Raw genomic sequence first — 16,226 nt, 5'->3', positions numbered from 1 at the left:
TGCAGCTCACACTGCATAGGCAACAACAGCAGGAGGGTGGCAGGAGCAGATCCACCACTCATCAAGGATCACAGCTCAGGGCTGGGAATCCACTCACTGCTGAGGTCCCCACTCCAGGTGAGGGAACACCTGGGGACACACTGGGAGGTGTTGGGGAACAGATCCACCACCCCTCAATGCCTGCAGCTCTGGGATGGGCATCCTAGTGTGGTCTCTCCACTCTTGGGTCAGGGAACATGTTGGGGACACACTGGGAGGTGTTGGGGAACAGATCCACCACCCATCAATGCCTGCAGCTCTGGGCAGGGCATCCCAGTGTGGTCACTCCACCCCTGGGGACACACAGGGAGGTGTTGGGGACAGCCAAATGCAGGAGAGCAAGGAAGGGTAGACAAAAAAAATCCGGGGGCTCTTGTGCTTATGCTGTGCAGTGAGGAGCCTGTGGGGTGATGTCCCCTCAGCAGAGCCACATCCCTACCCTGGGGTGGCTGTGCCACCACAGCTGGACTAAAGCCACCAAGGCACAGCCTGCCCTGCCCACCTTGTCACAACAGAGACATCCATCTGGGGACCAGCATCAGCCCCCACGGGCTGCTCCAGTCCAACAGCCACAGCAGGCAGGGCCAGGCACACCACAGCAAATCCCTCTGTGTTTAACTGGGGGTTTCTACCAGCTCTCCATCAGGGTGTCTGAAGGATTAACAGAGTCCAGAGGCTCCCCATGCTGGGCAGATGCTGGCTGGCTGCGTCACGTCGTCACAGCAACCTGCTACCCCTGGCCTCAAGAACCTCAGCACCTGGTTTGAGCTCTTCTGTCCTTTCCTTTAATTACAGATGAGGCTTTTTTTTTTTTTTCTTTTTTTTTCCCATCCAAAGCTGGTGCTGGAGCACCCAGGAGCCCTCAGAGCACTTGGTGGCCCTGGGCAAGGGCTTGATTGGCACTGGTCACCGTGTCACATCCAGGGACAAGACACAGGGACCTTTCTGGGCTGTAAACTTGCACTGGCACTTTTTATTTGCAATAAAAATTGCTGTTAAACTAGTCAAACGTGGCTTTTGGTAGGCTGCCATCCCCTCCCTGCTCACACCTGAGCTGCAGAAGTTATTTCAAGTGGCTTATTTGCAGCAGCTCACACAGGGGACACAAACAGACCCAAGGAGTCCATGAGGAACGATTGGGTGATGTGGGATGGCTCAGGCTGGGCAGCTCTGTGCCAGTGGCCCTGGCTCCTGGCAGAGCACAGAGATGTCCCCAGCCCACAAAGGTCTGACAGGCTCATGGTGAGCACCAGGTGAGTTCATGACCTGTGCTGGCATCCCATTTAGGTTGCCTTTCCAGAGCCTGCTCACTCCACAGGAGCTGCTTTTGCAAGGATGAGCCACCAGCAGCCTTTGGTGGGTTTGGGGTCGTGCTTCACAGTGTGCCAACTGCAAAATGCACCAAAGAGAAAGAAATAAGGACAGGAAGAAAGAGCACCACCTCCGTGTGCCCATGTGTCACCAGCTCCACCCTAACCCCAAAAGGCACTCGCCCAGGCACAGACCTAGGAGCAGAGCTGTCCTCCCCGGGCTCAGGGCTGCTCTCCCCCCTCCTGCCTTTGATCAGAGGATGGGCTTCTGTGCCGCCTGCTCCCTGGGTTTGCAGCGGGAGGTGGGGAAGCGCAGCCAGCCTGACCCTCCCCTCCTCGGTTCTGTCATCAGCCACACCACACTCCTTCCCTTCCCATCCCCAACTTACTTACCCAGCCTGAATCCTGCAGGATTTGCCGGGGCGGCAGCATGGCAGAGCAGCCCTGCCCGCTGCCTGTTCCCAGTCCCCCCCAAGTGGGCACAGCCCCTCGCCCGGCTCCCACGGGGAGCCCCACACTCCTGGGACCCCAGAGCCACCCCAGGGACAAGTGGAGCAAAAAGCTGGATTTCCTGCTGTCGGTGGTGGGATTTGCTGTGGATCTGGGCAACGTCTGGCGGTTCCCCTACATCTGCTACCAAAACGGAGGGGGTAAGGATGCTGCTGGGGTTGTTTAAGCCTTCTTTGGGAGGAAAAAAAAATTGGTTTTCATCTTTCCAGTGCTGAAAAACTCACTGTTTCTTGTCTGTCATTGTCTTGAGCTGCTCCTCTCCGGACAAGGTGGTTTAGAGACCAACCCAACTTCTCCTGACTTGTCCCTTGACTGTTTCGTGTCTCTTTCTTCATTCAAAATCCTCCTCCATTCACCTCTTCCTTGTGTCACACTCTCTCCTTCCCCGGTGTGGGTAGAGGTGGGTTAGCAGCTCTGGGATCACACAGAGAACACCAGCAGGGTCCAAACAGCCTAAAAGGGTCCAGATCTGCAAATCTGGGGTGGGAAATTGATACTCTTTCTGATGCTGTGACTTTGTGAAAGCCACCCCTCCTGATGGCTCCTGCTCTGAAACCATCCTCACAAGTATCCCAGCCAAATATTGCAGATCCCAGGCAGGCAGATCTCACCCAGGCAGATGGTGCTGCTGGACCCCATGTAGCAGCCCCAGCTTCTTGGGATGCTGAGCCCCACGTCTCACAGGGCTCAGGATGTACAGCCACAGACAAAGCTCCATGAAGGAAAAAAAAAAAAACAACCCCAAACCTTGAGTAAAGGCATCAGACTCAACTGCTTTAACTAGAGGAGGGTGGCAAACGGGAATTAAAGATGAGGGATGAACATTTTGTGCTCTTTGCAAAAGCAGAGTGGATTTAATTACTGGAGCCAGCATTGGGGTGACATCTTCTACATCTCAGGAAAAGGAGAAGGAGGTAATTAGTACCATACTCAAGGCTAAAATGTGGATCCCAGGTGCCCAGACTGAGGCTCAGTTATTTGTGAGCTACTCCTGTGGGACCAGGAGCAAACTTTAGCTCCTCTTCATTGATGTGGTTCAGGCAGATGCTTCCTTCACCCACCCGACACACACAGGAGGGTGAGGAGTTCAAACAGCAGCTCTTGGGAAGGATGTCTGCGGTCCCTGCAGAGCAGGAGCACTGATCCAGGCTGCTGGTGGGCTCACCCATCACTGGAGGTGTTCCTAGAAGGTTTTTTTTTTACCCCAGAAGATGTTTCTACCCCTGAGGGATTGAAGGTGGAGCTTGTGGAGAGCTCTTGGAGAGAGGAGCCGTGGGGGTTAAATTAACTAATCCCAACAGGACTGTTCTGATGAGCGTGGAGAGCAGCTCCAGTTCCAAACTCTCCATGGGGTAGGAGTGCAGCCTGTTAGAAATGACATTGCTATGAATAATGCAGATTGCAGCCTTAATTACTCCTGTCTTGGGGTGCCACAGCACATTCAGTGGGGTTTCCCCCAAAGCTCTTCCAGACCTGGGAGGTTCTTGATGCCCCATTTCCTGTGCCCTGATGATTTCACTTTGTACCAACCCAGCCAAGTGATTCCACCACAGTGAAGACTGCAACAGCAGTGGGCTCTGACACAGCAGCCTAGGAAGCCGGGGCACCAAGTCCTCTCACCCCTGAACCCCTCTGAGCAGATAAATTTGCAAAGTATCTTCACAAACACACATCCAAACCCTAACAGGCTGCTCTGTGACATCCCTGGAGCACTGGGAGGGACAGTGGTGGTGGCTCTCCACCTGCAGACGGCCAGCATGGGGTTGTGGTAGTCACTGCTACTCTGCTCCTCACCCCACAGGAGCCTTTCTCATCCCCTACACGCTGATGGCTGTTTTTGGAGGGGTTCCTCTCTTCTACATGGAGCTGGCACTGGGGCAGTTCCACAGGACAGGTGCCATCCCCATCTGGAAGCACATCTGTCCCGTCTTTAAAGGTAAGAGACCTTCAGGCCACCACCACACACCTGGGGCCATGCAGGGTGGGTGAGTGGGACTGTGCTGGTCCCCTCAGCCACATCCCAGGGGCCAAGGAGGAGACTGTCCCCCTCTTTCCCCAGGCACTGGCTTTGCCATTTGCATCATTGGCTTGTATGTCTCTTTCTACTACAACACCATCATCGCCTGGGCTCTCTACTACTTCTACTCATCCTTCTCGGGCACCCTGCCCTGGGCGAGCTGTGACAACCCCTGGAACACCCCCAACTGCACAAATTACTTTGGGAGGAGTAATGTGACCTGGACCAACTTCTCCAGGTCCCCTGCAGAGGAGTTCTACACGTGAGTGCACCTTCCTGGAGGATGTGCTTAAGCTGAGGCACGTCCCCATGGAGAAACTTGGGTCTGCTGCATGGGAAGCAGGACCAGGGTAGCTAGGAGCAGGTTCTCGGTTCGGGGATGCTCTTGGGGAGCTCATGGTCATCATGCCCCGTGCTCCAGGGGAGATTTAAGCATGGAATTGCCTGTCCAGGGCTGAGCCAGCAGCACCAGGCTCTCCTGAGACACCTTCCTTGGATCCCTGCCCACAGGAGGAAGGTCTTGGAGATCCAGAAGTCTGGGGGTCTCTACAATGTGGGGGGGATCCGCTGGCAGCTGCTCCTCTGCCTCTTCTTTATCTTCACCATTGTCTACTTCAGCCTGTGGAAAGGGGTGAAGACATCAGGAAAGGTAAGAAAGAGGGGACCAGCAGCAGCCCTGCCTGGGTGTGGGTGTGCTGGAGCCCTGGGCACACATGGGCTTGCAGCCTGGCACACACCACAGCCAAGATCAAGCAGGAGTGACCGAGTTCTGGTGGGGTCTCACTTTAACATGAGATATTGTCTCCTCCTCACACCCCAACCCCTTGCCACCTCCAGCAAGCCACGGGCAAGCTGACTGTGCCCAAGGTGGGCAGCTTGGGTGCCTGGAGCAGCTGCTGAGGGGTGGTGGTTGCCTCTCTCCAGGTGGTGTGGGTGACAGCCACGTTGCCCTACGTCGTCCTCTTCATCCTGCTGGTCCGAGGGGCCACCCTACCGGGTGCCTGGAGGGGGGTCCTCTTCTACCTGCGCCCAAACTGGGGCAAGCTCCTCAGCACCACGGTGAGCACGAGCTCTAGCTGCCCCTCCCCTCCTCCCCCCACCCGGGGATGGCAGCACCTAGACCCCCTTCCCAGAATCAACACCCACTTCTGCCCATGGCTCTGGCCCCCACCGATGGGGCCCTCGATCCTACAGAAAGGAGATGGCCTGGGCAGGCTCTTGGAAATGTAAATCTGGGATTGAATCACCCATCTCATCTCCTGGGCTTTGTTTGTGCTCTGGCCTGACAATTGGCTCCGTGGGTAATTAGCAGGCAGCTCTCCAGAACTCTCATTAAAGCTGATGAGGGCAGAGCTGCCAGCACCAGAAGTGCTGGGTAGGGGTGGACATGGAGGTCTTGGCTCCATGGGGCTCCCATCAGCTTCATCCCTGCTCTGGGCCCAGGAGGACACAGGAGGGCACAGGTGCTGTTGTTTAATTTGTGAGGCACCCAGGGAAGTGGTGGAGTCATCATCCCTGAAGGTGTTCAAGAAACAAGTGGCACTTGGGGATGTGGTCTGGGGGTTATGGAGGTGTAGGTTAGAGGGTTGGACTTGATGATCTTGGAGGTCTTTCCAACCTTAATGATTCTATGAATTCTGCTGCCGTGGGACCCCAGGGTGGGAAGGAGCTCCTCTGCTCCTGGGACATCTCATGGGGGAACAGGGAAGGCAAGAGGAGGTTTGGCCACTCTTGCCAACAAGGAATCCATCCATATGCCAACAAGGAACCCTTCCCTATGCCATGGAGTGGGCATGCTGTGGGGTGGGCACACCATGGAGCACTTCCCATCCCTGGAGCCCCCCTGCCCACTCTCCAGCCTGCCTGTGGCTTCTCCTGCCAGGTTTGGGTCGATGCTGCCGCACAGATCTTCTTCTCCTTGGGCCCTGGATTTGGTGTCCTCCTTGCCCTGGCCAGTTACAACCATTTCCACAACAACTGCTACAGGTGAGCTCCTACTGCCACAGGTCCCTGCAGGCAGGGCTGCAGCTGGACCTCATCCTGGCAGCTCCTGCATCCCATGGCCAAGGGCTGAGCATCCTTCCCCTTTTCACTGCTGGTTTTGGTATGTGCAGCCAGTAGAGGGAATGGGTAGGGGTTCAGGAGACTAGGACAGCTGAACTGGGGTGAGGGCTGAACTGGAGAGGGGAGTCAGGATGCATGGAAAAAGTGTTTGACACTAGGGTGGTGAGAGCCTGTCCCAGGTTGGCCGGAGAGGTGGGAGATGCTCCATCCCTGGGACCATTCCAGCTGAGGTTGTCTGGGGCTCTGAGCAACCTGCTCTGGTTGCAAATGTCCCTGTTGATTGCAGGGGGGTTGGACTGGCTGAGCTTTAAGAGGTTCCTTCCCACCCAAAGCAGGCTGGGATTCCATGGTTGTGCTGCAGGAGTTGTCTCCTTGCCTTCTGCTCTCCAGGGACGCCCTTGTCACCAGCGCTGTGAACTGCCTCACCAGCTTCCTCTCGGGCTTCGTCATCTTCACCGTGCTGGGCTACATGGCCGAGATGAGGGACGTGGAGGTGGAGGATGTAGCCAGAGATAAAGGTTTGTCTCTTTCCAGTGGAACTGGCCCTGTGGCACCCAGCTTCTGCTGGGTTCTTGTGCCCATCGAGGCTGAGGGAGGACAGGGTGATGGTCTGCTGGGGCGTGGGTGCTTGTGCCCAGGAGCAGAAGGCAGCGAGGTGCCACAACTGCTCTGGTTTGGGAGCATCTTCCCCACCACAGCTGGCACCCAGGACACACCAGGGAACACTAAACCAAACCTGTGTCCTCTCCTAGGGCCAAGCCTCCTTTTTATCACCTACCCCGAAGCGATTGCCAACATGGTGGGATCTACCTTCTTCGCCATCATCTTCTTCCTGATGATGATCACACTGGGGCTGGACAGCACGGTAGGGAAGCCCCAGCAGGCACTGGGAATGGCTGTGCCCTGTGGGCAATAGTGGGGTGACAAGGGGAGCTATGGCTTCAGCAAGGACAGCTGCCTGCCCAAGCTCTCTGAGCTGCGAACAGAGGGAGCACCATGCTGTCAGCTGCAGAACTGACAGCTCACAGGCAGAGAGGGCTTGCAGGGAGCAGGTTTCCTCCAACAATGGGGCTGTCCCCACGTCTCCTTTCTCCACCCCACGCTGGCATTCCCTTTGCAGTTTGGGGGTTTGGAGGCAGTGATCACAGCTGTGATGGATGAGTACCCCCAGGTCCTGGCTGGACGACGGGAGCTCTTCGTCCTTGGCCTCATCACAGTCTGCTTCCTGGGCTCCCTGAGCACCCTCACCTACGTGAGTGCCACCAGACACTGCTCTGCTCCATCCCCACACCACAATTACTTTTGTCTCCAATAACTTCTGGAGCAGGACTCGCTGGAGACCTGCTCAACATCCCTCCAGGGTCTGCAGCCCCTTGCCTTGTGCTCTTCCAGGGGGGAGCTTACGTGGTGAAGCTGCTGGAGGAGTTTGGTGCTGGCTGCTCAATCCTGGCAGTGGTGCTACTGGAGACAATAGCTGTCTCCTGGTTTTATGGTAAGGAACTGCCTCTGTTATGGCAAACACCCTAGGATCATTGAATCAACAAATCATTAGGGTTGGAAAAGACCTCTAAGATCATCAAGTCCAACCATCAACCCAACAAAGCCCCCGGATGGGTGTGCAGATGCCAGTGGTTTGGGAGAAGCAGCAGATGTGTGACTCCTGGCAGGAATGGGATGGGACATGGAGAGCATCATGTCTGTGTCCCTGTACCCACGTCCTCCACGGATCTCTGGGGATGTGACAGCTCTCTCCTCTGGCAGGGATACAGAGGTTCTCCCATGATGTGAAGGCCATGCTGGGCTTCACCCCAGGGATGTTCTGGAAGGTGTGCTGGGTGGCCATCAGCCCTGCCTTGTTAGCGGTGAGTAGCTACTGCCCAAATGCAAGACCAGGTTGCCAACCCACCTCTTCCTCACCAGCTCTCTCATCTCATCACTCCCCTCTCGCTCATGTGAGGTGAACAAGCTGCCAGCAGGGTGATGGACCTTGTGCCAACTGCCCTGCCAGCTCTCCATGCTGCTTCTCACAGCAACAGCAGGCTGCCTGCAGACCCTGGGACAAAGAGTTTCACCACAGAAAGGAGCTGGGAGTGCCTTCTTCAGCCTCTGCTGCTGCTCCAGGGCTGAGAGCCAGCAGCTGGGTGCTCACATGGGTGCAAGCACAGCTTCAGTTCATCCTCCTGGTCCATGGTGTCCTGTGTTCATACTGGGCATGGTCAGCTGCAGCTGCATTTCTGATAGCACTGTGGTGCTGTGCACTGAGCAGAATCCATCCCTGTCCCATCTGAAATCCCACTTCAAAGGCCATGTCTGTAGAGGGGTCAAATCTTGTTGGATCTGCAGGAGAAGAGGCCTCCTGGGGACTAATGCTGGTGGTCCAGGTCATCAAAGCCAACAGCAAATGATTTTGCTTCAGCACAGGGACATGGGGCCACCACCTCGGTTGGATTTGTCACACAAAGACCTCCCAGCCTGCAGCCAGCAAGAGGTGGCAGGCTGGAAAATGTCACTGCAATCTCTGTGCTGGCCTCTTGTGATTAGGAGACCACCAGTGTCAGCAGGATGAGATGGTGTGAACCAACAGGATGAGCCATGCTGGTGCTGCTGTGCCTGGAGACATGTCACAGATGATCTGCTCTCCATGGGCAGCCAACAGGGCTGGTCTTCTGCCCCAGCCACCCCAAAGGAGCTTTTCTGGCCACCCATGTTTGTGTGCACCTGGCTTTGGTGGCCTGTCCAGCTCTGCTACAGCCCTGTGCTGCTTGTGACAGGCAGTGGGACACGTCCTGCTGTGGTCCAGCCCCGTGAGGTTCCCTCCTTAATGATCTCCAATTTGTTTGTCATAGTTCATAGTCATCAGCTCCCTCCTGGACCAGCCACCTCTGACACTCTTTGACTACCAGTACCCTGAGTGGAGCATCTCAGTGGGGTACCTCATAGGAGCATCCTCCTTCATCTGCATCCCCTTCTACATGGTGTACAAGCTCGTCTGGACACCAGGCTCCCTCAAGCAGGTGAGGAGTGGGCTGGGCAATCCCACAACCCCTCTCTGGGCTGGGAGTGCGCAGGGACCCCTGCTCAGGTCAGCCTGGGACCACAGTCAGGGAGCTGGGCAGATGCTTGCCACCTTCTTAGCATCTTTGTTCATGTGGCAATTAAATCACACGTGGAGAGCTGCTTGGAGAAGGACTCTGAGGAGCTTGGCTCAGTGGACTCATTGTTTGAAGTCATAGTTCTGAGGCTGTGATTTTGGCTGGGTCAGGAGATGGTGGATCTGCATCAGCATGGGCCTGGAGACCATCCCCAGCTGTCGCCCCTCCTCTTGGCCCGTTTTTGGGACATCTCCAAATAATTTCCTCAGGGAAGTGGTGGAGTCCCCCACATTTGACACTGTTAAGATTCAGCTGCCCAAGGTGCTGGGTCAGCCTCTTTAGACCATGCTTTGGCCAAGAAAGGTTGGACCAGATGATCCTTGAGGTCACTTCCAACCTGGCCTTCTATGCTTCTCTGGTTCTATGACTCTCCTGCTTGCTGTGGTCTGCTGCAGGCTGGCACAGCCCTGGCCCTGCAGTGGGCAAGATCCTGCCCATTGCCCTTTTTCTCTGCCTGCTTTCCCCCTCCAGCGCCTTGCTGTCTGCATCCGGCCAGCAGAGAAAACCACACAAGACCCCCAGGCTGAGGTGATGTCCCTGTCACCTGTCCCATAGCCTGCTGGCATGTCCAGGGGATGCAGAGACTGCTTCAACCTCCTGTTCCTGCCCTGACAGAGCAACGTGGCAGGCAGAAGAGAAGCTGCTTCACCATCCCACAGCGAACAGCCCCTCATGCCTCCCTGGGCACCTGCATGTGCTGGTGGCAGCTCCTTGGCCACCATCTCTGGTCATGTCCAAGCATCTTGGTGGAGCTGCAGCACCAGCAGGTGCCCGTTGTGGCTGTGGGCAGGTAAACCTCTGAGCCACAGCAGGGAGACCAGGAGCCACTGCTGAGTCCTGTGAGATGGAAGCCAAGGTTCAAGCTGCTTTGGTTTGGAGGTGAACCCCAACTTCTCATGAAGATGGAGGCCCTGGACAATGTCCAAGGGCACAGCCATGAACGCACCTTGCTTAGATGCTCATGACCTCCTGGTGCCAAGCTGCTGGGCGCGAGTGCTGCATGCCTTTAGCCACAGAGAATAAAGCTGATGTGGAGTGTTAGGAGACCAGAGGAGGCAGAGGGCCTGGAACTCACTGAGATGTCTTCATGAAGCGCCGTGGTGTGGTTGGGAGTGTGGGGCTGGAGGAGGTGAAGGGGCTGGGAGGGTCATGGGGATAGGGAATGCACATGAGGATGGGGGGATGATGGGGATGGGGGGATGATGGGGATTGGGGGATGATAGGGATGGGGGATGCACATGGAGCTGGGGGGATGATGGGGTTGGGGGATGCACATGGAGCTGGGAGGATGATGGGGCTGGGGGATGAACATGAAGCTGGGGGGATGATGGGGTTGGAGGATGCCCATGGAGCTGGGGGGGATGATGGGGCTGGGGGATGCACATGGAGCTGGGGGGGAAGATGGGGCTGCAGGATGCCCAAGGAGCTGGGGGGGATGATGGGGCTGGGGGATGCCCATGGAGCTGGAGGGCACAAGCAGAACCCGCAGGACCCCCAAGCGGCTGCAGGGGCAGCGTCCCCGCTATTCGCCGTTCCTGGAGCTCCCGATGGGGCGGTGCCTGCCTGGGGCGGTGCCTGCCTAGGGCGGAGCAGCTCCGGCAGGAAGAGGAAGAGGAAGAGAAGCAGAGGAAGGGCCGTGCCGGGCACACAAAGCCCGGGGGGGGCGGTGTGTCCATCGCTCTATCCGCCCGTCCGTCGCTCTGTGCGGGTCTCCGGCGCGGAGCGGCGATGGCGCTGGCGGCCGTGCGGGGCTGGGCACTGGCGGCACTGGCGGTGCTGGTGCCGGGCCCCGGGGAGCGCGGCCGAGCCTTCGCCGTGCTGCAGAAACAGAACCTGGGTAAGGCATGGGGGGCTTGGTTTGCAGGAGGGTTGTTTAATTTTTGTAACGATTGAATATTGCTATTGTTGTTGTTGTTGTTATTATTGTTGTTGTTATTATTATTATTATTATATTATTATTATGGGGGGTGGGTACCTCCATCTCTTTCGTCACATCTCATTGTTTACAGTGAGGGTGGTGAGACCCTGGACCAGGTTGCCCGGGGAGGTTGTGGGTGCCCCCTCCCTGGAGCTCTTCAAGGCCAGGTTGGATGATCCCTTGAGCAACCTGCTCCAGTGGCAGGTGTCCCTGCCCATAGCAGGGGGTTGGAACTGGGTGGTCCCTTCCAACCCAAACTATTCTGTGATTCTATGACTCTCTAACCTTAATCCCTCCCTCCTCGTGCAGTGTTGCTGGGCAGCATCCTCAGTGCTCTGCTCCTCACCATCATCCTCATGGCAATCTGTGTCTACAAGCCGGTCCGGCGGCGGTAGCATAGCAGAACCTGCTGGGTCCGGCTCAGAGAAGCTCTCCCAGTCCCACCTGGTTCATCCCACCTGGCTGCAGCCATCCCACCACCTCCAGCAGGATGCTCTGATGTTGCGTGCACAGCTTCACCTCCCCATGGCTCCGTTGTGATGTCGCCTTCAACAACAGCGTGGCCGGGTGTGGGAGATCACACCCAGCAGACTGACTCCTGGTGCTGCAGCAGACCCAGGTGGGTTGGAGCAGGGTCTGTAGCACTGCACCTTCATCCCCAAACCACAGCACATCGCTGAGGCTGATCTGACGTCCTCAAGAGCGTCCCTGGTGTGTTCATGTGCACCTCAGGAGCGTGCAGAGAGTGTGACCTGCTGTGACATTTGTTCTGGCCAGTGACCTGGGGTACCAGACCTTGAGGTGAGGACAAGAGCCTGGCCAGACTGTTGCCATCACCAGTCCTGGAATCTGGAGGGTTTGTTCTACAGCCTTCAGTATGAAGACAAAATCATAGCTGTGGTGGTACAGGGCTGGTAGGTGCTTGTTTGTCAAAAGAAACACTGATGTGTGAGCAGACCTTGGGGGTACTGGTTGATGACCAGCTGGAGAGGAGCCAGCGTGTGTCCAGGTGACCATCCTGGCTTGGGTCAACAATAGTGTGGCCAGCAGGAACAGGGTAGGGATGGTTCCCCCTGACCTGAGCACTGGTGAGGCCACACATTGAATCCTGGGTTCAGTTTTGGGCCCCTCACTCCAAGAAGGACATTGAGGGGCTGGAATGGGTCCAGAGAAGGGCAACCAAGCTGGTGAAGGGTCTGGAGAACAGGGCTGGGGAGGAGCAGCTGAAGGACCTGGGGTTGCTTATATATAACTCCCTCAAAGGAGGCTGGAGCCAGGTGGGGGTTGGTCTCTTCTCCCAAGGAACAAGTGACAGGACAAGAGTAAAACAGCCTCAGGGTGCACGAGTGGAGGTTTAGGTTGGACATGAGGAACAATTTCTTCCCCTTGAGTGTTGTCAAGGCCTGGCCCAGGCTGCCCAGGGCAGTGGTGGAGTCCCCATCCCTGGAGTGGTTTCAAAGCTGTGGAAATGTGGTGCTGAGGGCCATGGTTTAGTGGTGACTTGGCTTAACCTGGGTTAACAGTTGGACTGGATGTTCTTAAAGGTTTCTTCCTACCCAAACAATTGCTTCTCTGACTCTGTTCTGTGACCCTGCTGTACCTGTTCAGGGACAGGTTTGTCATTCCTGACATGATTTGCTCAAACTCTTGGCTTAATACCCACCAGCAGCCTTGCACTGGCACAGCCACGCTGAACTGGGGTGCTGGCAAGGGTGTCCAGCTTGTGCTCAGCATTCCTCTCCATGCAGGTGGGTTCCTTCTGAGCAGGTCACTGTCCTGGAAAGGGAAACCTTTCAATGTCCACCAGCCCAGCAGAGGCTGCTGGGCTTAGGCTCTTAGGGTGTGTGTGGTGGTGAAGCTCCAGCCAGACCGGTTCTCTGCAGCTTCAGCAGCTAACTGAAGTGTTGCCACTGAACCACATCTCCACACCCATGCTGCTAGTTTGTTTTGCACTGCCCTGAGGCATAACTGGATTTTGCTGATTATTTCCTTGGTATTTAACAAAGGGGGAAGGGTGGGGGAGAGGTGGTGTGGTTGGGGCTAGTAATTTATTTAGTGTTTTAAACCTTAATTTCCAGAGCAGCTGTGGTGACCTGTTCTCTTACAGCCTTGTGCTGCACATGACACGTTTGGTTTGGAGGACACTGACCTCTCGTTGCCACAGGGAAGTTCCTTTGGGGCTATTTGTGAAAGTTGTGGGTGCCTCCTCTCTGGAGGTGTCCAAGGCCAGGTTGGATGGGGCCTTAAGCAACCTGGTGGCAGGGGGTTGGAACAAGATGATCTTTAAGGTCCCTTCCAACCCAAACCATTCTGTGAGTCTATGAAGTGACAGTTGGAGGCTGGCCTTGAACAGCTCCAGTCACCAAAACACGAGAGGAGGGAAGGTGACAGTGTTCTCTTGCTCTCTGTTCCTTTCCTTTCTGTGATCACTGATTGTTGTGCCCCTCACCTGCTGTAAAGCTTGGCCTGGAGCTGGCTGCCATTCAGGGGGTGGTTGGTGCAGAGCTTATAGCCCCAGCTCTAATGTTTCCCTGAGCAGAGACCTTGTTTGTGTTCATTCCTCGCTCCCTCCCACGTCTCTCTGTACAAATAAAAACCCAAGTAAACAACCCAGGACTCTTTTCTTTATTCATGGCTGCTCTGGTGGTTGTTAACAGGGCTGGAGGAAGGGAGGGGGCAGCTCCTCTTCCCACCCTGGGGAAGGAATGGGGCAGTGCAGCAGGGGGGTGATGCCCTTTGTTCATGGATGTTTGTTAGCAGGGAGCTGGGAGCAGTGAACTGAAACTGAAAGCTCATCCTGCAGGCATGGTGCTCTCACAGCAGACATGAAGAGAACAAGTTCAGCTATGAAGACTATCTGGTTTGAGTTAAAAGTCAGTCAGAGCAGGGGAAGGAAGGATTCACATCATTAATTCTTGTTCTGCTTCGAAGCAGCAGCCCAAAAGCAGCAGAGAGTTGGTCTCAGGAAGAGAGACAAACAGCACTGACACTGGAAATGGCATCACTTTAAAGGACCTTAAAAGCCAAGTGCTGGTGCTAGAACAAACTGCAAGAGTTCAACTCTGAGCTTCTGCTTCCCTTCATCAGCCTCAGAGTTCCCTGGACAGAGGAGCTGGACTCAGCTCTTACAGCAGGCTCAGCATTAATATTAAACACCATAGAGGCCTCTGCTTCTCTCTCCCTCCCTCCAAGCACTGATGAAGAGTACCTGAAGTCCCACAACTCCCTTACAACTGTGTTGATCCTTGTGGTCAAAACAGAGACTCAGAGGTTGGCTGAAAATGGCAGAACAACATTTCCAGGCATTAGGGGTCTGTTTCAGACTAAACCACGACTATCTTGGGCAGGTTCCTAGGTCATAATGCCACCTTTGATGGCCCAAAAGGCAGATAAGGATATTTATTAAAAGGTTCCAGTTACCATGTAAGAAAAAAAAAAAAAAAAAAAGTAGTTGGTGTGTGTGTACAGTGCAACACTGTGCAGGACCTTTGCTCTTCCTTCCAGCACACACAGAGGATCCTTTTTCTGTAAGAGGGTGGAAGGAACCTCTGGAGATCATCCAGTCCAACCCCCCCTGCTCAAGTAGAGCACCCACAGCAGCTTGCCCAGGTGAGTTTGGAATCTCTCCAGAGAAAAGAGGCTCCACAACCTCTCTGGGCAGCCTGCTCCAGGCCTCCAGCAGCCTCACACCAAAGAAGTTTCTCCTCCTGTTCAGATGGAACCTGCTGGGTTCCAGTTTGTGCCCACTGCTCCTTGTCCTGTCCCTGGACACCACTGAAGAGAGTCTGGCCCCAGCCTCTTGCCCCCCACAGGCTCCTTAGCTTTTGCTGAGCATTGAGCAGATCATCTCTCAAGCTGCTCTTCTCCAGGCTCAACAGCCCCAGGTCTCAGCCTTTCCAAGCCCCTCAGCCTCTGTAGCCTCTGCTGGACTTTCTCCAGTAGTTCCCTCTCTCTCTTGAGATAGGGAACCAGAACTGGACCCAGGATTCCAGATGTGGCCAAACTAGGGCAGAGCAGAATACAAAGTGCAAGATGTAAGCTGGGGATTAGGAAAAGCAGCTCCTGCTTTGTGGAAGCAGGGCCTCTAGTGTCACAGAAAGCAAACACATGAATCACACAATTTTTTTTTTACAGTCCCAGACTGAAACAGGAACAAAACTGAGAGTTCTCCATATTCTTTAGTTTACAATATAAAAAAAAAAAAAAAAACCAACAAAACAAAACAGAGGACAAGTCAGTTTGGAAAAAAAAAGTTGTTTCTCCCCCCCCACCCTATAACCTTGGAGATGCTTAACAGACAAAGTGATGTCTGATAAAGGCAACACCACTCTAATGCCCCTGAAGGAGAAACCCCCAGCTTCATCTCCCACCTCACAGCCCTCTCTCAGGAACTCAACACAAGGCTCATTCCCTTTTCCCCCCAGCTGTGAGAGTCACAGAAATACCCTTTCCAAAGACAGACAAGATTCCAACACTGACCATGGCCACAGGGCAAGCAAACACACCCCTGCAACCACCAAAGCAGCTCTTCTGGGGTGCAGGTGGGATCCCTAACAAAAACAATGCAGACAGACCAGCTCTAGTGCACACTGATGGGATTTTAATCATCTGCTATGTAAAACAATGGAGTACTGGGTTAAAATCAGGTTCTGAGTTCCCAACCACCTCACTGGTTATGAGTGAGTCCACATTAAGGTGATTTTATAGAGGTTAAGAGTTGGTCACCCCAAACCCACCCTGTTTTGCCCCAGGAACACATGCAGGGTAAGGTAGCAAGCTCAGAGCATAGGTACCATAACAAACTCTGCAGGCTTCTGCCAGCCAGAGCAGAGTTTTGCTCAAATTTAACCCCTGTAAGGCTTTCCTGCGGGTGTCCAGCATGTCCTTGTGGAGTGCACTTAAGAGAGCCACAGTGGAAGTGCTGTAAACACCAAGAGAAGTGCAGATAAAAACAGCTCTAAATCTCTCCTAGGAGGAAAGACCTGAGGAAAGCTGGTTAAAAGATACCTGGTAACTGTCACAAGCTGGCTGTTAGGTCATTATTGGCTTGGTTTAAAAAAAAAAAAAAAAATCAATACAAACATTCAGGTAAAAAAATAGATGTATTCACATGAAGGATGTGCATTTGAATCTTCAAAAAAGCAACACCTTTCCCTTTCTGGTGGCAGAATGAAAACTGATCTCCCAAGAAGGGATAGATCAAAGTTTCCCCCTGC

The 16,226-nt window shown here is 54.8% G+C and overlaps 1 protein-coding gene across 1 annotated transcript; it reads left to right on the top strand.

Moving 5' to 3' along the window:
* Positions 1 to 1,779: 1,779 nt before the first annotated feature.
* On the top strand, positions 1,780 to 9,647 carry LOC128975591 (sodium-dependent serotonin transporter-like). Its single transcript, XM_054392565.1, has 13 exons — positions 1,780 to 1,999; positions 3,661 to 3,795; positions 3,919 to 4,138; positions 4,387 to 4,525; positions 4,801 to 4,935; positions 5,759 to 5,862; positions 6,331 to 6,458; positions 6,693 to 6,805; positions 7,061 to 7,192; positions 7,333 to 7,432; positions 7,702 to 7,802; positions 8,787 to 8,954; positions 9,564 to 9,647. The coding sequence occupies exons 1-13, from the start codon at positions 1,780 to 1,782 to the stop codon at positions 9,645 to 9,647; spliced, it is 1,779 nt and encodes a 592-aa protein (XP_054248540.1).
* The last annotated feature ends 6,579 nt before the right edge of the window (positions 9,648 to 16,226 follow it).

This window comes from Indicator indicator, chromosome 26 (assembly GCF_027791375.1).
Source record: "Indicator indicator isolate 239-I01 chromosome 26, UM_Iind_1.1, whole genome shotgun sequence".
Classification (NCBI taxonomy): Eukaryota; Metazoa; Chordata; class Aves; order Piciformes; family Indicatoridae; genus Indicator; species Indicator indicator.
This window is presented reverse-complemented; position numbering and strand designations above follow the sequence as displayed.